Source organism: Zootoca vivipara, chromosome 13 (genome assembly GCF_965207765.1).
Source record: "Zootoca vivipara chromosome 13, rZooViv2.hap1.1, whole genome shotgun sequence".
Lineage (NCBI taxonomy): Eukaryota > Metazoa > Chordata > Lepidosauria > Squamata > Lacertidae > Zootoca > Zootoca vivipara.
In genome coordinates, this window is record NC_142596.1 from 34,779,886 (window position 1) to 34,802,923 (window position 23,038).

A 23,038-nucleotide genomic window follows, 5' to 3' on the forward strand; every position below is an offset into this window, starting at 1 on the left:
TCACTGTACTGTCTTTGGCGCCTGCTGAAAACGTTTCGACAAGCTTACCCAGATATTTAGAATGCTGATGTGTTCATGGTTTGTTCTATGTATTGTTCTTACTAATGATCTCAGTGCTTTATTCTCTTTGTAAACTGCTTTGAGGTTTCCTACAGTCAAGTGGTATATGAATCTTTTGAACATTAGTTGGATACGACTCCTGAGCCACCCACCAGGTGGGCAAAAGGCTTCCCTGAATTCCCATTTGCATTTTTCCTGATAGGAACGGGGCTGGGTGCAAGGAACCTCAACCAATGCTTCTCTTTTCTGCCTGGGCTGTTGTGCTAGAGCTGGGTGGCTTAAGTTGTCAAGGGAAATTCAGTTATGGCTGCCGCAGCGGCTGTCCCTCCCCATCTCATCGCTGGTTTTCTCTGTTTCTTTCCTCTGCTGTCCTGCGGATTCCTGGAATCGCCTCGCCATCGGCTCTAGAGTACACGGTAAGTGCCAAGATGTGCTTGCTTGTTAGGCACTTTGCTGCTTCTCCAAAGGAACAGCGTGTATCCTGGACTTCTGGGGTGTGTGTGTGGCTGAGGCAGCACCAACTCCTCCAGGCAGGAGGCTGCACATGGTAACAAGTGAATATGCGACAGGAAGGTAGGGAATGACCTTTTGGGGGATGTCGCGGTCAGCCTGTGAATTTCCCCAGGTTTATCTTCCCCTTTCTTTCAAGAAGCTGATAGTGGCTGACATGGCCTCCCCAGCACCATTGTTTCCTCACAAGAACCCTGCGAGGTAGGTTAGGCCTGCCTTTTCCAACCTCAGGCCTTCCTGATGTTGCTGGACTACAGCTCCATTCATCCCTCAGCAGCTGGCCATGCTAGCAGCGGTTGATGGCAGCTAGAGTTCCCCTCCCCGCAAAATTATAATGCACGATAGCACCACTGTGGTGCAGTGACTGGAGTGTTGGACTAGGGCCAAATTCTCACTCAGCCACAAGGCCCACTGGGTGCCCCAAGTCACTATCTCTTGTGACCTGACCTACCTCGCAAGGTTGCTGTGAGGATGAGGATGAAATGGAGAGTGGGAGAGGTGTGTATGCCGCCTTGAGCTCCTTGGAGGAAAGGTGGGGTATAAATGTGATAATCAATACATAAAACAAAGAGATAATCTAGGCTTTGCTACCAGACTTGTACATTTTAAAGAAGCATAGCCTGATCAGTCTGGGCAGAACCCTCCCATTCCTCCATTTCCCAAAACACTTCCTTTATTCCCCACCCCCACCCCGGCCCTTTAAATTATTGGCCATTTTTGCAGCATTGCACCCTTTCAATCCTTTCTGCTCAGTGGTAAGCCCTGTTGAGTCCAATAGGACTGGCTCCCAGGTGGCTGTGTATAGGATTGCACTGTTAGACACACATTCCTGATTTTATGAGCTGGTGTCTTTCAGCAAGTGCTGTTGTCTTCACTTCTCTCTCCTCCTCCCTGGCACACAGGCTAGATCTACACAGATATAAAAAAAACACCATGAAAATGCTATGGGGGGAAAAACACGCTATAATATATACAGTATATGCAATTTGCCATTGAGCTCTACAGCGCCATCTGGTGTCACATTTTTATCATGCACTTAAAGGGACCCCTGACCATTAGGTCCAGTCGTGACCGACTCTGGAGTTGCGCGCTCATCTCGCATTATTGGCCGAGGGAGCCGGCATATAGCTTCCAGGTCATGTGGCCAGCATGACAAAGCCGCTTCTGGCAAACCAGAGCAGCACATGGAAACGCCGTTTACCTTCCCGCTGTAGCGGTTCCTATTTATCTACTTGCATTTTGACGTGCTTTCGAACTGCTAGGTTGGCAGGAGCTGGGACCAAGCAACGGGAGCTCACCCAGTCACAGGGATTCGAACCGCCGACCTTCTGATCAGCAAGCCCTAGGCTCAGTGGTTTAGCCCACAGCGCCACCTGGGTCCCTGTTATCATGCACTTATCATGCACTTAAACGGACCCCTGACCATTAGGTCCAGTCATTTTATCATTTTATCATTTTTATCATTTTATCATGCACTTATAACGTTATAATTGCAGCTGTGCATCTGAGTCCGTAGCATGCCCTTGGGTGTCGAGTTATCCATGACCAGGCAGGCGAGAGGGAGCAGCATCTAGCAGTGGGTAGTTGCCGGCTTTCCTCTTTGCCAGCTGCATCTGCCCACTTGTATTAGCGATGCGGAGCGGGTGGTTGTTGGAGTCCAGCTCCCATCCCCCATCCCCCTCCCCAGCCAGCATGGCTAACATCTGCAGGACCGTAGGTTCCCCATCCCAGGTTCACCTTTTGAGATTCTCCTCCTCACTTCTTTTGCAGTGCTCTTTCCTGCCAAAGTTCTCTATCTACATAGAGACCAAGTACGAGGACAACTGCGGAGACAGCACAAATGTAAGTGCTTATTGGGAGGGTCCCTCAATCTGGCACAGAACTGCCTGCCATCCCTAACCGACAGCCTCCAAGAGGCAACAGGATGCGATGGGAGGTGGGGAGGGTGTCCTTTGGTGTCTTGGGTTCCTTGTTTTGCAGTGTGGCCAATCAGGAGCTTCAGTTAAGGGGGAAACATGCCTCTTCTTAGTATGGAATCGGTGGTCCATTCCACCATCTAGCCAGCAGGTCCTACTCTGATTGGCTGCAGCTCTTTGAAACTTCAGGCTGATGTCCTGTAGTTGGAGACAGGTTGGCAAGGGACTTTCTGCTGCATGGGATTTTGCAGAGAACAGGTCCCTGCCCTGAGGAGCTTACAATCTACAATCTAGCTTCCCCCCAAAATCGTTGACACAGTAGTTTGTTAAGGGTACTGAGAGGAGACCCACATTCAGAGACACAATTAACATAAGGATTTAACAATCAGTCTCTCTTCCCAGGGAACTCGGGGAATTGTAGTTTTGTGGTGGGAATAGGGGTTTCCCAACAGCTCTCCGCACCCTTAACAAACTACAGCTCCCAGTTCTTTAGGAGCTAGGAATGATGAGAGCTGCAGCCCAACATCATCTGGAGGGACACAAATTAAGAAGACAGGAAAGCTGCTTTTGTACCAGTTCAGACCCTTGGTCCATCTAGCTCAGTATTGTCTACACCGGCTGGCAGAGGCTCTCCAGGATTTCAGGTGCAAGGCATGCCCTAGAGATGCTGGGGATTGAACCCAGGACCCTCAGCATGCAAAGGAGATCCTGTACCACTGAGCTACGGCCTTTCCCAGTTGTTGTGTGTTATGCCCTGCCCTACACCCAAGCTGCTGGCCTGACAGCCCCAATCTCTGTCTCCACCTCTTGCCCTCCCAGATCTTCCACAAGGAAAACATATTGGGAGACCACGATGTGACATTCCTAGACATCGCCTTTGATGAAATCCCAGAGCGCTACTACCGGAGCCTAGAGGTAATGTGAGGCAGGGGGGCACCTATACCCAGGTTTGTGTGTGGCCTTTCCCTTGCCTGAGTCCTGCTGTGACTGTAAGGAAAGCCCTGCTGCATCAAACCAAAGGCCCATCTTGTCCATCATCCTCAGTAGCCTATCAGATGTCCCTGGGAAGCCCACAGGCAGGGCAGGAAGCCTTCTGCCTGTGTTTGTCCCTCACCTACTGGCATTCCAAGGTACACTGCCTCTACGTGTGGAGGCTCCATTTAATAAGAGCCCTGCTGAATCAGACCAAAGCCTGTCTAGTCCAGGAATCCTGGGCTGTACCCAGTGTTGGTCTGATGCAGAGTGGACCCATCAAAATGAATGGATCAAGGCCATCTAGCCCACCATCCTGTTTTCGCAGTGGCCAGCCAGATGCCTGGAGAGACGCCCTCAAGCAGGACCCAAGCACAGGAGCGCTCTCTCCTACTGTGGTTTCCAGCAACTAGCTGCCTCCAACCATGGAGGCAGTTTGCAACCACCATGGCTGCTGGCCATTGGTAGCCTTCTCCTCCATGAATTTGTCCAGTCTTCCTCTAACATTATTCAAATGGTGGTCCATCGGCTCCTTATACTTGTCTTCTCCATGTTGGTAGGATCTTCGGTACTTCAGCTCAACCAAGACTGGCCGTGGCCCGCTGCGGGAGGGCTGGCGAGAGCATACCCAACCCATCATGTGCTCCTACAAGCTGGTGACGGTCAAGTTTGAGGTGTGGGGGCTGCAGACACGGGTGGAGCAGTTTGCTCACAAGGTGAGAGCTCAGCCTGGAGACATTTGGGGACCTGGAGGGATGGAATGGGTCCTGCTTTGGCAGGGAGTGTGGGAGGTAACCTTCCTGAGCTTTGAGAAGTCCTTGAATCTCATCAGGTGGGTTACCCCCCTGCGTCAAAGCAATATTCTGTGCCAGGGGTGGGGAACCTGTGCCTGCCTAGATGCTGCTAGACTACAAAGCCCATCATCCCCTGAAACAAAATGGATTGCTGTTGTGATCCTCAGGAATGTCCGCCTCCAAGGAGGGCTGATGGCTCAAGCCAGAGGAGGTCAAAAGTTCCTGGGTTCCTGGAGAAGGCAAAAGTCAGCACCTTGGAGGGAGATCAGGGTGTGTTCAGGACCACAGAGAGTGCTTCTGCAGCTGAGCCAACCATCCGTGTTGTCTCAGCAAGGTCGTGGAGCAACTGGCTTTATAGCAGGGCTAGGCAGTCACTGACTGGACTGTGCTTGCTGGGGCTGATGGGAGGTGCAATCCAAAGCAGGGAAGGCTTCTCTGGAGCATAGGAGATCAGTCTGTGCATTGCTGCCTCCTGCTGGCAGGGCTCTCAACCGCTCTGCTAGCATAGCAGCCTTTGGTGGTTACAATGGGAGGGGGGGTGAACTTCCCCATGGGGCTTGCTGTGATCATTGTCCCCCAAAAGATAGAAGATACCTGAGGAGTTGTTAACCTAGTTTTGGGTTGCAGGCCATCCGGGACATCTTGCTGATCGGCCACAGGCAAGCCTTTGCCTGGGTGGACGAGTGGTGTGGTAAGTGAGCCTTTTTGCTGTGTTGCTGGTTGCAGAGTGGGTGGGAAGAGAGTGTGTGAAAACTCTTTGGGCCGTGGGAGAATCAAGTTGCTGCTCCAGGGTCCCCTTTCCCTAGGCTGCCCTGCTCTTTACATCATTGCATTTTGCATTCATCAGTATAGACCTCCTGTTTCCTCCTAATCAGCAACACAAGAGTAGGGCCCTCATTTTTTAAAAAAAACTTTAAGCATGCACTGAATTAATGGGGAGAGCCTCCTGCCCTTCACTGTGCCTTTAAATCCCCTGATTGTAAGTAAAACAAGATGGTTAAACGGTAACTAATCTGTGACCTGCATTCTTGAGTGTGGGCCCCTCTAATGCGATCCTACAACTGCACACAAATGGAAATGTTGTTTTTGGGAAATGTTTGCTTTGTTTCTCCTGGAGCTAAAAGCTGTCACTGATGTCTCTCATAAATCTCAAGCCCCACTTATTTTATTTATCTGTATTTACTAAACCCATTTATAAGCCCTCTTCTTGATTTTGAAGATCTCCACAAAATGCACAAAAGAGCAACACACCATTAATTAAATTCATATTGAAACAAAGAGGTTTGCAGCTGAGAGGTCAGACAGCGGTGATCAGTGTTCGCAAAATTTTGGGATCCACTTTGGGGGATGTTATGTAGCAAATCAGTTCTGGCCTGACATGTCCAGTTGTGTGCAGTTCTAGGTTTCATGGCAAAGGAGTGGAGTTGTGATCACCCAAAGCTGTGGAGGCTGGTCCATCAGTGACCACTGCCCCACCCAGCTCACTCTGCCTTCAGCCAGCCCCCACCTGCCTGCCTTCCTACCTACAGACAATTGAAGGTGTGGCCCTGGCTGTCATATTGTTCCTCCTTAGTCTCTGGTTCAGCCTTGTAGAACTCATACAAAAAACCTCTTGTATTAAAGAGCCCCGTAGTGCCTCTAAGCCACCTCTGGCTAGGAGCTGCCACAAAATTTCTCACCCCTCTAAACTATTTGAGACACAGCGTCCTTCTTACCTCACAAATCCCCTTCTGAGAAACTGTAAGCGAGAAAGGTGTTTAGACTCCCACAGGTAAGTGGAAGGCAGACTCCACTTTTTTCTCACCTTCCTTTTCTAACCCTGCTAACTTTCCCCCTCAACCCCTGTCCTCTTCATTGCCCCTCTCCAACATTTTCCTGAGCCTCCTCTTCCTTTGAGCTTTGCTCCAGTGTTGACCGAGGTTGTGCTGTCTTGTACCAATGTTGTCTGGATCTAAGGCCTCTTGAGTGTGCATGTGCAGGATCAACTCCAGCCTGGTGGGGGGTGAGGGGCTCCTGTGCCGTCTCCTCCTTGCCCCCTACAGTGGGCTTACATATCAGCAGCAGCTCTCAGACCAGTGCTGGCGGCCACTTCAAATTTCCCATAATGCCCAGAGGAGCTTGATTTAGTATTGCTCTGGGGCATCGTGGGAAATTTAAAATGGCAGCTTGTTGATTCCCAAGGGAGGAGGTCTTAAGCATGCAGCAGCGCAAAGGGTGCTCTCAACTGCCTGGTGTTATTGGGAGCTGATGCTAACCCTGAAAAAACACAGAGAGAGTGAGCCAGTGGATTCAGAACCACTTCTGTACCGCAACCCCACACCACAAGGGAACACAGGAATATTTCATCTCCAGAGAGTAGGGCTGATCTCCTAGGCCTTTCCTGCCTAATTATATGTATCACAGTCAACACAAGGGACCTCGAGAAGCCATCCAGCCCACCCTTGCTCACTGCAGGATCTGTGACATTGCTTGCCACTTTGCCTCTCCTTAAATGCGCCCTGCCAGCTCCCGAGGCAAGCTGGTGTTCCACTCTCAAACGTATCTGACTAGGTGGAAGCTTATTCTACTCTGCAGCCAGAATGTGCCATGACCCCCTGCTAATTCCCACCCATTGGTTCTAATTCCAGGTTAAAGGGAAGGGGCTGTACTTGGTGGTGGAGCATCTGCTTTGCATGCAGAAAAGATCCTTGGCATCTCCAGGCAGAGCTAGGAGAAACACCTGCCTGCTGCCAAGGAGTGTGGTGGAGTCTCCTTCTTTGGAGGTCTTTAAGCGGAGGCTTGACAGCCATCTGTCAGGAATGCTTTGATGGTGTTTCCTGCTTGGCAGGGGGGTTGGACTGGAGGGCCCTTGTGGTTTCTTCCAACTCTTACGATTCTGTGAGCCTCTGCCAGTCAGTGTAGGGGATACTGGGCTAGATGGAGCGATGGTCTGACTCCGTATGCTTCCCTGCGTCATCCCACCCTGTGGAGTAACTGAGAATAAGGTCCTCAGAAACCGCATTAAGCGCAGTTCATGTCAGGTTGGCATCAGGGACTCTGGGAGGGTTGTGATGCAGAGGCAACCAGTCCTCTTACAACTCCAACCAGGGAGTGTATTTTTTATAAGGGTCAGGCAGCATCCTGGGATGCATTGCAGCCTGGAAAGGGCAGGCTTCTTTGCGTGGCTCGGTTCCCTGCTAGGAGAGGGCACACAGAACCTGACTCCCCGTTACAGATCCACGACTGAGGACCTACTGGCCATGTAGTCCCTCCCCACACCTCCCCCCCCCACACACGGGGCCGGTCCAGCTGTGTGCTTGCCTGTGTCGCCCCCTAGTGGCAGCAGAGAAGCAAAGGGAAGAAGGGAAAATGAGGGTACAGTGGTGCCTCGCTTAACGAATGCCCTGCTTAACGAAATTTCCGCTTAACAAAAGGTTTTTTCTAGCGGAGGTTGCCTCGCTAGACGAATTCGTTTTACAAAAAATTAGTCTAGCGAATTGCGGTTTTCCATAGGAATGCATTGAAATTCAATTAATGTGTTCCTATTGGCAAAAAAATAAATAAATAAAATTCAATGCATTCCTATGGGATTCGCTGGACGAATTTTTCGTTATAAGAAAAGACCCGTGGAACGAATTAAATTCATCTAGCGAGGCACCACTGTAGCTGCAAAAGGAGCAGGGAGGGTGTGAGGTCAGGGGTCAACAAGGCATTGCATGAGGCTTGTCCCTTCTTCTGTGAGTTGTTGGCTCTTAGCAGGTGCTGGCTAGGTGACTTTGCCTATTAATGTTGGCCACCTTTGTAGTGAGATGGGATGACTTTAAAAGAGGATCAGATAAGTGCATGGAGGATACCCACGGCTGCTAGCCACAATGGCTGTGTTCTGCCTCTACGGTCGGAAGCAGTAATGCTACTGAATGCCACTTGCTGGAAACCGCAGGAGGGGAAAGTTTTCTTCAGCTCAGGTCCTGCTTGCAGGTTTTCCGCAGGCATCTGGGTGGCTCCTGTGAGAACAGGATGCTGGACCATTGGTCCATCAGGCTGCTCTTGTGTTCTTATATTCTCATTTTATTTGTACTCCACTGGTCCTTCTGAAAGGAAGCCCAAAGGAACTAGCATTTTGCAGAAACAAATGCAACAGCTATGGTCCATGGGGTTACGAAGAGTGGGACACGACTAAACAACAACAAAGGCAAACAGGAGGAAACTTTTGGGGCGTGGAGGGGTGTGGCTTAAAAGGTAAAGGGACCCCTGACCGTTAGGTCCAGTCGCGGACAACTCTGGGGTTGCGGCGCTCATCTTGCTTTATTGGCCAAGAGAGCCGGCGTACAGCTTCCGGGTCATGTGGGCAGCATGACTGAGCCGCTTCTGGCGAACCAGAGCAGCGCACGGAAATGCTGTTTACCTTCCCGCCAGAGCGGTACCTATTTATCTACTTACACTTCGTGCTTTCGAACTGCTAGGTTGGCAGGAGCAGGGAGCTCACCCCGTTGCGGGGATTCAAACCGCCGACCTTCTGATCGGCAAGCCCTAGGCTCTGTGGTTTAACCACACACAAAAGGCACCGGGTTCAATCCCTGGCTTCTCCAGGCAGGTCTGGGAGAGACCCCTGCCTGAAACCCTGGAGAGCTGGACCAGTGCTCTGGCATACTGAGGCAGAGGCAAAGGATGCAGGACTAGAGGGCTTTGTTCTTATAAGCACCTTAGGTGGGAGAGCAGCGTACCAAACAGAATAGCTGGGAAGAAACCACCAGTGTCTGTGCAGAAGGTTTCAGCAAGAGTGCCTGTTCGCTTGTAGCACCACCTGCTGGCATAATGTTGCACTAGAACTTGGAAACTTATGCAGAGAATAGATAACAGAGTAAAGCCAAAACTCCATATACACTCGGTGTTGTTTTCATGGTTTAAAATATATTTTAACATTTGTGGTTGCTTAATTTGTTTGGATTAAAGCACACAGGGCGTAATTCACAAAGCTTAATTAAATTACATAGGAATTGGAGCAACGAACTACAGTAGGAAAACCTCCCTGGCCAATGAAACTTTTGTTTTGCTCTCATTGTTTTCTGAGATTCCACCAAATGGGGCACATTTCTGGGCCTCACTTTGCAGGAGGGTTAGAAACTTGGTGCATTTCTGTAGCCATTTAATGCAAGCCAAGACTTTTGTCAGGGCTTTGGATTGTGCTCCCCATAGATAATTCTGAACAATTTAAGATTGTAGCTGCTTTTCAAGAGGAAGGCAGTTGTGTTTCATGAGCTGCCTCCTAAGCTCTGTGTAGTGTGACCCAAATCAGCTGTGGCCAGCGAAGGAGGCTGCCGACAGATGGAGAGACGAGTGCTGATCAAGCTGCAGCTTGACAGGACTAGACTAAATAGGCCATTGGCCTCTGCGTAAAGCAACTTCCTGTGCCCTTCCTGTTAGGCATCCTGGTAGCCTTTTCCTCCCCTTCTCTGTCTCCTGCATAATGATACTAACAACTCTGCCCTCCACTGCTGCTCAAGGCTTTCTCATCCCTTTTCGCCTTCAACCTCCCCCTTTCCTGATGGTCAGTGCTGTGCAAGTGCTGCTCCCGAGAGAGAAGGGTTCCTTCCCCCACCTCGTCTCGGCGTACAGATCATCGCTTGGCAGACATTTGGGAAGACCCCCTGAACTGAGTCGCCACATTTTGCACCTCTCTTACCCTGAGCAGGTGGCCAGGCACTGTTTAGAGGGCAGGATTTGACCTCGTCCTGCACAGCCCATCTTCCGTTGGGTGGGGTTAGGGCCAAGGGGCCAAATGTGCTTCCCGCAGCAGGAAGGAGAAATCCTGTCCACAGACACCATTGCAGTTGGTGGTGCATTTGGGACCGGCCCCTTGTGGCCCTTACAGCTCCAGCGTCTTGTGACGGCCACTCGTTGGCTCTTTGTGGGGCCTCGGCACCTCCGGGTTTCCTGCGCCTCCTTCCGCCGAGCCCGGCTTGCTTTACTGAGCTTTGAGAGCATCTCTGCGTGTTACAGACATGTCCCTGGAGGAGGTTCGTGCCTTCGAGACTCAGATGCACGTGGCCACAAATAAAAACTTCAGCACCCAGGACCCTTAACGCCCCACCTGGCCAGCCCTGCCCAGGACTCCCGTTTTGTATGTATATGTTTTGTTTTTGCTTTTTGGTCTTTCCTTTCTTCTCCTGGATCTCGGCATAGCAGGACCCAGCCCTATTCCTGCTAAGGCTCCCCTGTCCTTTGGACCCAGCTATGCCTTTTCTGTGCCCAAGATGCATGAGAGCTGCAGCAGTGCAAAGGGTGTCTGGAGCATGTTGGGTAAGGGCTGTAGCTCAGGGGCAGAGCAATCTGCTTTGCATGCAGAACTCTCAGGTTCAATCCCCGGCCTCTCCAGGTAGGGCTGGGAGAGACCTCCGTCTGAAATCCTGGAGAGCCGTTGCCACTCAGTGTAGGCCGTATTAAGCCAGATGGACCAATGGCATAATTCTGTCCAAGGCAGCTACCAGTTGTTCCTGTGATGAGCATTGAACTGACTTCATGGCTTTCCCCCATAGATGTGCAGGAATGCTGGGTCACCAGCCAACCTGAATGGAAGGGGGAATTCCATTCAGAGTGCCCATCCTTACCCAGCAAACACAGCACCACATAGTGCAATAGGGACAGGGATCCTTGTACTGTACTTGGGGAATGGCAAAGTTTTCAGAAGTATACACACAAACGGAGGAAAGAAAGAGAGGAGAAAACATATAAGGAGCACCAACAATACCAGCCCAGGAAAGCTTGAGCACCAGTGTTGGGTGGGATGGTGGGTGGAATGGAGTATCCGGCCGGAGGTTTCCCACCGCTCTCAGAAAGAGAGGGAAAGGGGGTAGCCCACAGGCCTGGATTTGAATCTGAGTCCTCTGCTTCCAGAAGGGATGGATTGATGGATTGGCCTGTGAACTGCCCTGAGACCTCTGGGTATAGGGCAGAATATAAATTCAATAAATAAATAAAATTGATCCACTGCCCAGAATTGAGGGCGACATGTTCATTGTTTATGATGGTGGTAATTTTATTATTAAAATCATTGTTTTTATTTTAAATTACACTTGATTTAGATTTGGGCTTTCAAAAACAAATATTCAACTTTATTTTTAAGGGTTATCAGTGATACAATAGTGAGCTGTCCTCAGCAGTGATACAGTAATTGTACATTATTACAAATAAGAATAATCCTATGCCAATAAAGGCTGAATGGGTGAATAATGATGATATTTGTTATAAGTCCTCCTCAGACCTCGGGGTGAAGGGCAGATTAGTATTATGATTTCAATCCTACTACTTTTTCCAAATAACTTTAGGTGGTCTTTTATTGCTCTCCCGCTCTCCATTTTCCCCTTCACAACAACCCTGTGTGGTAGGCTGAGAGACAGGTGACATACCCAAGGTCCCCCAGTGATCCTCATTGGAACCTTGCTCTCCCAAGTTCTTGTCTGACACTCTTTCCATTATACCACGCTGCTGTACCCGGGGATGGAGGGGAAGCTAAAATTGACCCTTGCCCCGCTCTCCTCCTCGTTAAGGCTCCAAAGAGAGGCAAGTGGTGCCCTGGGGGAGGAGAGGCAGCCGCTCAGGCCTCACCAACCTCAACTTCTTCTCACAAAGCCTCCCTCCACCTTTGCTTCCCACAGGGATGACGATGGATGAGGTGCGCCTGTATGAGAAGGAAACCCAGGAGGCGACCAACGAGATTGTCGGCATGGCGGAGCCCACCTTGACCCTTAGCGGAGTGCGCCTGCCCCCCAACACCCAGAGCGCCCCTTCCACTCCCCTCAGCGGCGACGCGCCGGACTTCCTCAGTGTGCCCAAGGACAGACCGCGGAAGAAATCTGCCCCGGAGATGCTCTCTCTCCCAGTCCTGAGGGAGCGTGCCAATGCAGAGTGACGCCTGGCTCCACGAGGCTTACCCCGGCTCCCGATTCGCCACCCCTTCCTTCGTCAAAGAGACTTGCCCCACACACACTTCATTTCCACAGGAAGGCATGTACCTTGCTTTCGTCTGGTTTTTTTAAAAAAAAAAAATATTTATGTGTGGGTTTTTTTGGTTTTTTAATGGCCTTTCTAAGTTTCTCCTTGTCCTGAGAATTGGGCCACACCCATCTGCTGGACTGAGGAAAGGCCTACGACTTGTGGCCCGCCACTCCCTTCCCTGGATTTCGGCAGCTCTCTTGAAAAGTAAACCGTTCTGACTTGTTCTGGCTGACGTCCATCCAAACGCGGCAGGGATTCTCTGACTTTCCCCTTGTTTGACCTGGGGCACTTGTGATATCCCTGTATTGCAGAATAACACACACACACACACCGGTCCAGACACACACATCCTGAGCTTCTCCTCCCTTGCAGAAATGTTGAGTGAAATTTACTGCGCCATCTTGAGTTCCTTTGGGACTCAGCGGAGTGGGCAGGCCTGGATTGCTTGTCTCCCACCAGAAGGTCCTAGGTTCAATCCCTGACATTGAGGTCTTAAGAATCACCAGTGGAATAAGGACCCCTCCAGACTGAGGGTTTGTTTGTTTCATGCAGAAGTTTTCTGCAGTGTGTCATTGACACAATCGTAGTGCATTCATAGTGGATTTATCCCGGGGTGTCCGCACTTCATTTCACTTTTTTAGCTGTTCTGCGATGCTTCCCAAAGGTTATCATTTTTATGACACCTGGACGGGCAGCTCTTGTGCAACAAAGCAAGAACCACCACTTCCCCCCCCCAAAAAAAACTGGAACATTAGTGGCATATAAAAAGTTGCAGGATTTCTGCCCTAAATCTTTAGTAGGTGCAAACAGTATTGAAAACAGGATTGCACACCCTGATACCTTTGTGAGCACAAATATTGGTGAATGCACAATATAAAGGATGTCTGGAGGGGCCTTAGCACTGATTAACAGTGTTCTTTGTAACACAGACAGGCCTTTTCTGAATAGGGAGAGATTTCCTGTTATTTGTCCCCCCCCCCCCCCCCGTTTATTCAGAATGGAGAGCAGACCTGCCTATACTTTCCACACCACCCTCATGCAGAATTTGATAGCAAGGCATGCTAAAGATCTCCATTCTGGGGGGCTGCTATAAAACAAGCTTCTAGTCCCTATGGCTACAGAAAGCAACTTGAAATTACTGTACTGTATAGGCAATACCTGGAATCTGTTTTTTTGAAGCTGGGACTGAGCAGGACTGCTATGTAGCCAGGATTGCTGCTTTTAGAGCTCTCACCCAGTGCCTTGCGGCTAGCAAAAGGACAACAAATTAATCAAATCTGTTTACACTGGCATAGTCTATTCAACTCATAAAGGGGTAAGAGCAGAAGGGCGCAGGCTCAATCACCAGCATCTCCACGTAGGGCTAGGAAAGACCCCCATCTTAAGACCCAAGAGAGCTGCTGCCAGTCAGTGTAGACCTGCTTTCCCTATCCTAAGGTCCTCCAGTTGTTTTGTACTACAGTTCCCATAAGAACATAAGGAGAGCCTGCTGGATCGGGCAAGTGACCCATCTAGTCCAGCATCTTGTTCTCACAGTGGCCAGAGAAACCTGCAAGCAGGATTCGAGCAACTGGGCTTCCAGCAACTGGCATGGCAATGCTGGCTGATGAAAGTTGCAGTCCAGAATATCCGGAGGGTACCAGGTTGTCGAAGATTGGCATAGACAATACTGAGCTGCACAGAACAGCGGGAGACAAAACGGGCCTTAGCTCAGAGGGAGAGCACAGGCTTCCTGCAACCCTGGAGAGCTGCTGCCACTTAGTGTGGACGATGCTGGGTGAGACGGACCAATGGTCTGGCTTACTGTAAGGCAGTTTCCAGTTTCCCTACATGTCTTAAATTAGTAAGATTCTTCTGGGTCCTTTCCACCCCTTCTGCCTCCCTCACATAGTGGCCACCGGACCTCTTCCTCCGTGCCTTTGGATCAGGGGCCATTCCCACCACTGCAGCAAATGTCTGCAGGAGCCCCTCCTCATGGGAGGTGGGAAGTATCAGTGCCCTCAGCGTCCATCTCAGCCACAGCCAGAGCACACACATAAATGGCGTCCTGCAGGATCAGGCCAAAGGGCCATCTGGTCTAGCATCCTGTCTTTGTTGTGACAGCACAGGTAGGACATGTCCATATTGGCTAGTAGCCATTGGTGGTCTTACTCTCCATGAATAGCCTTATCTTCCAGGAAAGGTTGCCCATGTGGCTCCTGGAAGGCTCCCCAAAAAGGGACGAGCTCTGCCTTCTTTCGCCTCTGGTCCTGCCCATAAGTTTAATGTGAGCGTAGGAAGCACCTTGCTGGATCCGCCCATGGCCCATCTATTCCTGGCTCTTGTTCTCACAGAGGCCAACCAAACCCATCTGGGAAGCCTGCAATCAGGACCCAAGCACAACAGCCATCTCCCCTCTTTTCGACTCCCCAACAACTGACACTCAGAGCCTGCCAACTCTCCTGCCATCACCAGCGTCCAATTTTTTGCCTTGCAGAAAACCAGAAGTGCAGCCCCCGTCTGGAAGGGGGCTTCAAGGCGGTGCCACAGATTCCTCAGATGTCAGCCTCTCAAGTCTTAATGTGCTCTCCGAACCTCAATGTACAAGCATCCTTACTGGAATTTGCACTGCTTTCTGTCGCAGAACGGAACTGCTGCCCTTTTTGAGTGTAGGCATCGGCTCCTAGCTTCTTTTGTGGTTGGCCCCTTTGATTCCCAGACTGCCATCCCAGCTGCTACATTTTGCCTATGAATGCACAGAAATTGCTGGATCCCCACCCTTTTCGATGGAAGCGCTTTGGAGGAACTAAACTGAGACCTCGAGAAAAACATCCTCGGAAAGCTTACCGTGTGGTTCAGGGTTGCCAGTTGAGGAAGGTGGACTGGTGTTTGATGCACATTATCTATCGAGGTCAAACATGTTTTGAAGTGTTGCTTGGGTGGGATTCTGACCCCCCAAGATCCATCCACGCTCCCAGGAAGAATAGATGGCAGTAGATGGCACAGAGAGATGATCCAGCAATATGTACTTTAATTAGCCATCTATGAACTATGCTTACACTTTATATGTCTGCCGAAATATGGGGAACTAGATCTGCATTCCACGGGCCTTGGAAATGGGGGGAATTGGTGTGTATGGGAAAATCCTATGTAGATAATTTGTGATCTGTGTAGGAGCCATTCTGTTATGCTTTATTTTTAAAAAAACAACAACTGAGTGATAAAAACAGTTTCTCATGGGAAAACCATCCTTGTGCTTGTGCAACTGGTTCAGCAGGGGTCAACATGATGTTGGCAATCATACCCGATTTGTATTTTATTTATTACACTTCCATCCCCTGGGTCCTTGCTGCTTTTGCTCTGGCGCTCTTGAGTGACCTTTCCTACAGCATTGGGTGTCTGGCCACACTGTTTGGGAAACATTTCCCGGCATCATTTGTAAAACCTCTGGACTTGCACTAAAGGGGTGTCATATAAAATCAGTGGTGGCTGGTGCCTATTGAGACTGGTGGGGCAGGAGGCCAGCAGTAGGTGGCACCAGAGCCAACTAATTCTAGTTTCATCCCCATTCCGCCTCCTCTCTGCCAAGTTCTACCAGGGTTAACACTGAGCCTAAGGAGGATGAAGAAGTTGACAGCCAGGGCTGCCACCACCTGGGTTGGCTGTAAGTAAGAAGGCAGGAATACTTGATGAGAAATTTGAATAGTGTGCAGGTTTATTTTTAGTAAAAGGCAGCATGAGATCAGGGTTTGGGGGGGGAGTGAATCCTGGGGTCCTCTCCCCACCCTCCATGTTCACAAACAGTCCTCTCCCTTCTGTTTATTTCTGCTAGACAAAAAGGTGGCTAGATATACCATGGCTCAGGTGGTGCAGCTGCTTGGCATGCAGAAGTTGGGCACTCCCAGAAAGGGTTGGTAAAAATTCCTACCTGAAACCCTGGAGAGCCGCTGAGCTATCTTGCTCAGTATGGTCTAAACCAGTGGCTTCTAATTGTTGGTTTGCATAACCCAGGGGTGGCCAACTCCCAAGAGACGACGATCTACTCACAGAGTTAAAAACTGGCAGTGATCTACCCCCTTTTTGGAGTTCAGGTCAAAGTTGTTGAGCTTTTTTTAGGGAGGAGGAAAGCGCCGTTTTGACGGGCTGCAGGGCAAAAATGTTGAGCTTTTTTTAGGGGAGCCATAGTTGTTGAGCTTCTTTGGGGGAAGCCAGTGATCTACTACAGACGTCCTGTGATCTACTGGTAGATCACAATCTACTTGTTGGACATGCCTGGCATAACCTACCCAGGGGGTCCATAGCACATATCTGTCAATTTTTTTCAGGACATCCTGTTTTGGGGTCATGCTCTCACGAACACGTGTATGCCCCAAACTCTTGATACTGCGGCACCCAAAAATGTATGCCGTGTCTTTGCACAGGTCATGTGACTCGCGTGGGAGCACGGCCTGGTTTTGCACTGGGACATGTTGGAGGGTGTCGTGGCACCATTCACATAACAAAAACTACCACAAAGATACCAACGTTTTCAAAAATAGGGAGTCCATGGCTTGGCTTTTGAAAAAACAAGTCCACAGGACATTGGCCATGCTTAAGAAGAGCCTGCTGGATCAGACCAATGTCCCATCTAGTCCAGTATCCTGAGCGCAACAGCACACTTTCTTCCTGCAATTTCCAGCAACTGGTATCCCAAAGCTCTTCAGCCTCCAACCATGGAGCCCACGGGTAGAGCCTGCTGGATCAGGCCAAAGGCTCCTCTGGTCCAGCATCCTGGTATTGCAGAGGCCAGCCAGATGCCTGGAGGAAAACCCACAAGTGAGACCCAAGCACTCCTGTGGTTTCCAGCAACTGGTACTCAAGATGTATTACTGCGTCTGACCTCGGAGGCAGAGCACAGGCATCATGGCTAGTAGCTTCATGGTTTCTGGGGTTGATGTGAGTTCTAGTTCGGGAGGGCCAACATCCACGGCCTCAGAGCAGCTCTCTGGGGTTTCAGGTAGGGATATCCCCCAATCCTACACTGGGGGCTGAATCCACAACCTCCTGCATGCAAAGCAGATGCTTCCCCACTGAGCTACGGCCCTTCCCTGTTTGCTACCTTTGGAATCTGCCCTTCAGCTGCAAGGACGGGGCCAGCTTTGAGAATGAGCATGCACACAAAACAGCCGCTTGCGTTCCTGACATCTCTGTCCGCTCCAAGCAAGTAGTTGAACAGATGTGGGGAAACCAAGAAGCCTTTGCTGCCTGAAGTCGCTTGCTCTAAGCTTCCCCATCTCTAATCTCGCTTCTCTTCACCCCCATCCAGCTCTCCTATGTCCAGCTCATCTGGGGGAGCAGACAGCCCCCGGAACATCATGTAGTGGGAGTTGCAGTAGACAGGAGGTTTATTGGGGTTTGAGTAGGCCTGTTCTGGTTTGAGGGAGGCGAAGGGGTTGGGCCCACAGCCTGTGATCTGGGTCTCTAGCTCCATCAAGATTTTGAGCGAATTCTTCATTTCCTGTTCACTGGGGGAAAGAAGGAAGGGGTCTTGGTTAGTGCTGCCAGCTCATTTTCAGTTAGCACTGGCTAGGTCATTTTAGAACCTGCATGGTTTTTCAAGTGCATCCAGATAGTCACTATTTTGGGGTGGAACTCAATCACGTATCAGCCCATGATAGTTGTGCTGTTATAATGGATGGGGAGGTTTTGCACAACAAACCCACTTCCTCAAAAGTTCAGACTTCTTGCAATGAAAGCAACAGAAAAATGCACTGGAAAGTGTGAAATAACACATGCTTTAACACAACCTTGCCTGGACTTCATTAGCACCCACTGAATAGAGCTGGCATAGAGTAGTGATTAGAGTGTTAGACTAGGACCTGGGGTTCAGGGTTCAAATTCTCACTTGGCTGGTCACTGCCTTTCAACCTAGCTTACCTCAACAGGGTGGTTTTGAGGGTAGAAATAGGAGAATTATGTATGCAACCTTGAGTTCCTTGGAGGAAAGATGGGGTATAAATGTCATAATAAAATTAATGAAGATAATTTTAAGTTTTCTTATACATAAAATCCAATTTACAGAAATATTAATATATAAACATCCATGATTAAAATACACAATCCCATCAAAACAATGGATTTTCCACGTTCGTGAATTTTTCTCATTCCTTCCTTTTAGGTATTGTCAGAGGATTGTTGCAGCTACTCCCGAGTAAAGATGCTCCAGTTCACTCTGTCTTTAAGGGTTTTATTGTGCATACTGTTTACAGTGCAGAGATAACAGAAAACATGACCTCCTAGTCACTCGCAGAATCTGGCAATGGTGCCCTTCTGCTTCTGGGCCAGCATAAAAGCTTGGGCACCCCGAAACGCCGCCCTCTAACCCTGCGTTTGGGTGCGCGCCTCAATTCGGGCACCGGAAGAGGCTGTGCTCCCTCTTCTACTTGTTAGCTAGGGCAGTGCCGGGGCTCTGCTACATCGCTGAGCCTTCCCTCCTCCGCTGGTTGGCTGGAGCGGTGCAAGGGCTCTGATGCCTCGCTGAGCCCTCCTCCATTCCACTTCCTCCTGACCCGCTGCTACCGCTCTCGCTGGGCGAAGTGCTGGTCGGGATGATGGGGGGAGGCTCCCTGTAGGGAGTCTCCCTGACAGGTATGTATTTATGAATCTTCCTCCCCCACCTTGTTTTAATGTAAGCATGTATCTCATTATATTGAAAATTGACTAAAGATAAATTATGCATACGCACTTACATAATTAAAATAGGCAATAAAACAACACAGCAATTGAAACGGGGCTTGGGAAGAGATCAAAGGAATATGTGTGCAAACAGCTACATCTTCAAAAGTCGACAGAATGCCAATATTGGTTTGGCTTCCTGGGCATTCTGCCCTAATGGGACCACAATGGGTTTGGTGTCAGTCCTAGCAAACTGAAAAGAGAAGGCTCCAGTTCCCAGATTCTGTGTAGCTTCTTATAACTCAATGAGTTCAGGGCCATCCCCACTATCGGACAAAATGGGGCAAATGCCTCAGGTGGTAGATGTTGGGAGGCAACTGCAACAGCCCCCTAGCCATTCCTCCTATGCCTCCCTCTTCCATCCTAGTCTGTTCGAATGCCATGCGGCCTCTCCTGCACATTCCTAATGCAGATTGGATGTCCAAATGAGCGGCAAATGTCAAAATGTCCTAGAAGGAGAATAGAAGGGAGTGTATGTGCAGCTGGAAGGCCTGTGATTTTGTGGTTAGAGCATCAGCCTTGCCCAGGTTCAATCCCAGGCATGTCCAGGTAGGGCTGGGAATGATTCCTGCTTGAACCCCTGAAGAGCCACTGCCAGTCAGTGTAGGCAATATGGAGCTAGAGAGGCCAATAGTCTGAGCCAACATGAGGCAGCTTCCTATGTTCCTGTGAATGCAGCCTGCTTTGTGAAGGTAACAGTTACATCTGCCCACTTTTGCCCCCAGTACCAGATAGAATCATAGAATCTTATAGAGTTGGAAGGGACCCCAAGGGTCATCTAGTTCAACCCCCTGCAATGCAGGAATCTCAGCTAAAGCATCCATGGCAGGTGGCCATCCAACCTCCGCTTACTTATTTGGCCCTTGGCACCAGCAATGGAGAACGGGTGTGGGAGAGGAAGTAGAGGAAAAGCTGCCTGCTTACCTGTACACGGTGAAGAGTGAGGGGATCTCGTAGTCTCGAAGGAGCAGCAAGGTGGGAAGCCAACTCTCCATTAGGTCATGGCAGGCATGGAAACCTAGGAATGGAGAAGACCAGAAATAGCTACTTTGTATGCAGTGCCCAGGTTGCATTTTTTGAAAGGTTTATCTCGTGGAATTGCCCTTTGCAATGTGGTGAAACACACAAGGGAACATGTCAGAAGGATTTCAGCCTAGCCGTCTCCCTGACCCTGGCCCCATTCCTATGTGCCATCATGCATAAGAACATAAGAGCCTGCTGGATCAGGCCAGTGGCCTATCTACTCCAGCATCCTGTTCCCATGAGGGTGGCTCTGTGGTCTAAACCACAGAGCCTAGGGCTTGCTGATCAGAAGGTCGGCGGTTTGAATCCCCGCGATGGGGTGAGCTCCCGTTGCTCGGTCCCAGCTCCTGCCAACCTAGCAGTTCGAAAGCACGTCAAAGTGTAATTAGATAAATAGGTACCGCTCTAGCAGGAAAGTAAACAGTGTTTCTGTGCGCTGCTTTGGTTCACCAGAAGTGGCTTAGTCATGCTGGCCACATGACCTGGAAGCTGTACGCCCTTCCTCCCAATAAAGCGAGATGAGCGCCGCAACCCCAGAGTCGTCTGCGACTGGACTTAATGGTCAGGGGTCCCTTTACCTTTACCTTTATCCTGTTCACACAGTGGCCAACTGGTGGGAAGTCCAAAAGCAGGGCCTGAACACAAGCACACTCTCCCCTCCTGTGGCGTCCAGCAGCTGGTGTTCAGAAGCATCGTTGCCTCTGACGGCATAGCTATTATGCCTAGTAGCCATTGATAGCCATTGTCCAATCCTCTCTTAAAGCCATCCAGGTTGGTGACCATCACTACCCCTTGTGGGAACAAGTTAACTATGCACTGCCTGAAGAAGGCCTTTCTATTGTCTGTCCTGAAACTTCCAACATTCAGCTTCATTAGATGTCCGTGATTTCTAGTGTTCCACTTTCTCCATGACACGCATAATTTTAATACACTTCTATCATGTCCCCTCTTTCTTGCTTGATCTCCAAACTTGAAAGTCCAAAACGCTACAACCTTTCCTCAGAGGAGCTTCCCTCCATCCCCTTGATCATTTCATGTTTGAACACTCCCCTGCAAGATACAACACACACACATCTCCATGCAACCGCTTGCTGCACGAAGCAATTCAGTCCAGGGATGGCTTTAATAACCTCATGTGCTATTTGCAGAGACTGGACGCCAGACAAAGCCACAGGGCAAGAGCTGAGGCTGACTTATCCTGGATGCCGCACAGATGCCCTTAGCATGATGTCATGCTGGGAAAAGATTGCTCAGAGGACATTCTCCGCACCTTTTGCTGGTGAAGAGTGCCAACTTAGCGTGCTTATACCTTGCAAGGCTGATATGTGAAGCAAGTGCTGATTCCACTTCTACATCACACCTTTGGCATAAAGAGGATGGAAGCTGGAAACTTCCCCAGCAGGTCGAGAGAGGGAATAGTGAGGGTCTGGCTGTTTGTGCAGCTGTCAGAACAAGGATGCCAAACTCTCTCGCACGTCATAGCTGAGAACCATGGGGGGGGGGGCGTGACACTGCCAAGATCAGATCAGATTGGGGATGGCAGAGTAGGGGACGGAAGAAGATTAATTCCCACTTTGCAAAGCCCTCTGACATTTCTGCAAGCTTGGAATGATGTCCCACAGGAGCCTTGCGTATTCACAAGGGCATTTGACTATCCTGGTACTAATAACTTAATACCTACGGAATGTGGTGGAGAGCGCCAGTGAAACATGGCCTTGCTCCTGAGCAAGAAACACCCTTGCAGTGCCGCACAGTGCCATCGCTGAGACAGACACACTGCAACGTCCTTTATGAAAAGTTTCAGACTGCCTTCTTGGACTGGACAGGTAATGTTACAGAAATGCCCACCATTGTGATGGATATGGCATATGTGGCTTGAAATCCCAAAGGAGAGTTTCCTGCCTCCCTTCCAGTCTTTTTGCTTTTGCGCTCTATCTTTTCGCTTGCAAGCCTGAGGGTGGGGACCACCTATGTCACATTTCTAAGCCACTCTGGGAGACCTTTTCATTTTGGGCTAAATATCATCATCATCATCATCATCATCATCTTTCTATATATAAAAAAGAACTGACCCAAAATTTGTCAGAAGTCATTCCCCGCTCCCCGATAAAATTTCATAAAATGTCTCTTTCTTTTTTATCCCACCCCGGTAGAAAAAGAAGCCTACTTTGCAGCATTGTCCCCAGATATCCTCTACTATTATGTGATGTGTCATCTATTGATCCAGGCCTGGGCCAGCCCAGCCATGAGGCAAGATGAAGCAGCTACCTTAGGTGACAGATACTGAGGGGGTGGCGAGTGGACAGAGCTTGTCTTCTGCTCTTGGGTTCAGTGGAGGATGCTGATGTAAGATTCAACAGCTAGTCTGGTCAGCTGTTGTACATGGAGGGGCACCAGTGAAGGTGGGTCCATTAGGTGAATGGGGCATTGCCCCACCAACCTCCGTCTGCCCTCAGCCAGCTCTTCCCTGCCTGCCTTCTGGCTTACCACCAGTCCAGGGAGTGGCAATGCCTGCCAACTTCCTCTTCCATCTCAGATCTGCCCTCGCAGAGTTCTATGGGCTAAGACAGGCTCATAGAACCTAGTTTCTCCTTCCCTGGAGAAACTGAGCAGGATGCAGTTTGGGGAAACCCTTGGGGCCATTTTGTCATGTACCGATTGCCCCCACATTACAGCGCACCATGATGGCTACCGGTATGTTTTGTAATGTGTGCAAGGAACACCCAAGCTGTGTGTGAGGCTGAGTACTTAATGCCCTCCCCACCACCACAGCTGCTCCGCACTTAACCAGCTCGATAGTGATAGGTATGCTAACAAGCTGATCAGCCCCTGTCAGGGTCCCTCAGCTCAGCTCTTTAGTGCTCAGTCTAATCCCAGCAGTGAAACACACTGTCAGCAGCAAACAGCTGACTGGAAGTGGGATAGCTTACGAGACAGCTGGGCGGAATCTGGTGCTTGCTAGGCAAGTTGTGATCCGCAAGGTGTGCTTCTGAGACACCTGGCATCCAGAGGTTCCCTCTGGTGAGTGGGATCACCTGCAGGAGGGATTCAAGTGTGTAATCTAGGTTTGTGCAATTATTTATTGCTAGTATCATT

The 23,038-nt window shown here is 49.9% G+C and overlaps 2 protein-coding genes across 8 annotated transcripts in view; one reads left to right on the forward strand and one right to left on the reverse strand.

The window, feature by feature from the left end:
* Positions 1–147: 147 nt before the first annotated feature.
* LOC118092560 (cytoplasmic phosphatidylinositol transfer protein 1) lies at positions 148–15,450 on the forward strand. 2 transcript variants are annotated; one of them, XM_088657429.1, is made up of 7 exons: positions 148–476; positions 2,341–2,412; positions 3,306–3,401; positions 4,019–4,174; positions 4,880–4,943; positions 10,232–10,352; positions 11,887–15,450. In XM_088657429.1, the coding sequence occupies exons 1-6, from the start codon at positions 294–296 to the stop codon at positions 10,312–10,314; spliced, it is 654 nt and encodes a 217-aa protein (XP_088513555.1). In that variant the 5' UTR covers positions 148–293; the 3' UTR covers positions 10,315–10,352; positions 11,887–15,450. The 2 variants fall into 2 exon arrangements, with proteins under 2 accessions (XP_088513555.1, XP_060138618.2); XM_060282635.2 differs by lacking the exon at positions 10,232–10,352.
* Positions 1,273–23,038, reverse strand: part of MSS51 (MSS51 mitochondrial translational activator) — a 39,916-nt gene continuing 18,150 nt past the window's right edge. For 3 of the 6 annotated variants that reach the window (XM_035130724.3, XM_088657427.1, XM_088657428.1), the window contains exons 6-7: positions 19,844–19,937; positions 13,199–17,709 (exon numbers count right to left, since the gene is read on the reverse strand). In XM_035130724.3, the coding sequence (XP_034986615.3) occupies positions 17,481–17,709; positions 19,844–19,937 (323 nt within the window). In that variant the 3' untranslated portion in view covers positions 13,199–17,480. Of the gene's footprint in view, positions 1,480–13,198; positions 19,369–19,843; positions 19,938–23,038 lie in introns of those variants that run through there. The other 3 variants (XR_009558546.2, XM_035130725.3, XM_035130728.3) reach the window with 3 other exon arrangements.

Coding starts and splice junctions, on each gene's coding strand:
- LOC118092560 (XM_060282635.2), top strand. CDS start 294: ATGCTTCTCTTTTCTGCCTGGGCTGTTGTGCTAGAGCTGGGTGGCTTA. Junction 3,402..4,018: donor GCTACTACCGGAGCCTAGAG/GTAATGTGAGGC, acceptor CCATGTTGGTAG/GATCTTCGGTACTTCAGCTC. Junction 4,944..11,886: donor CTGGGTGGACGAGTGGTGTG/GTAAGTGAGCCT, acceptor TGCTTCCCACAG/GGATGACGATGGATGAGGTG.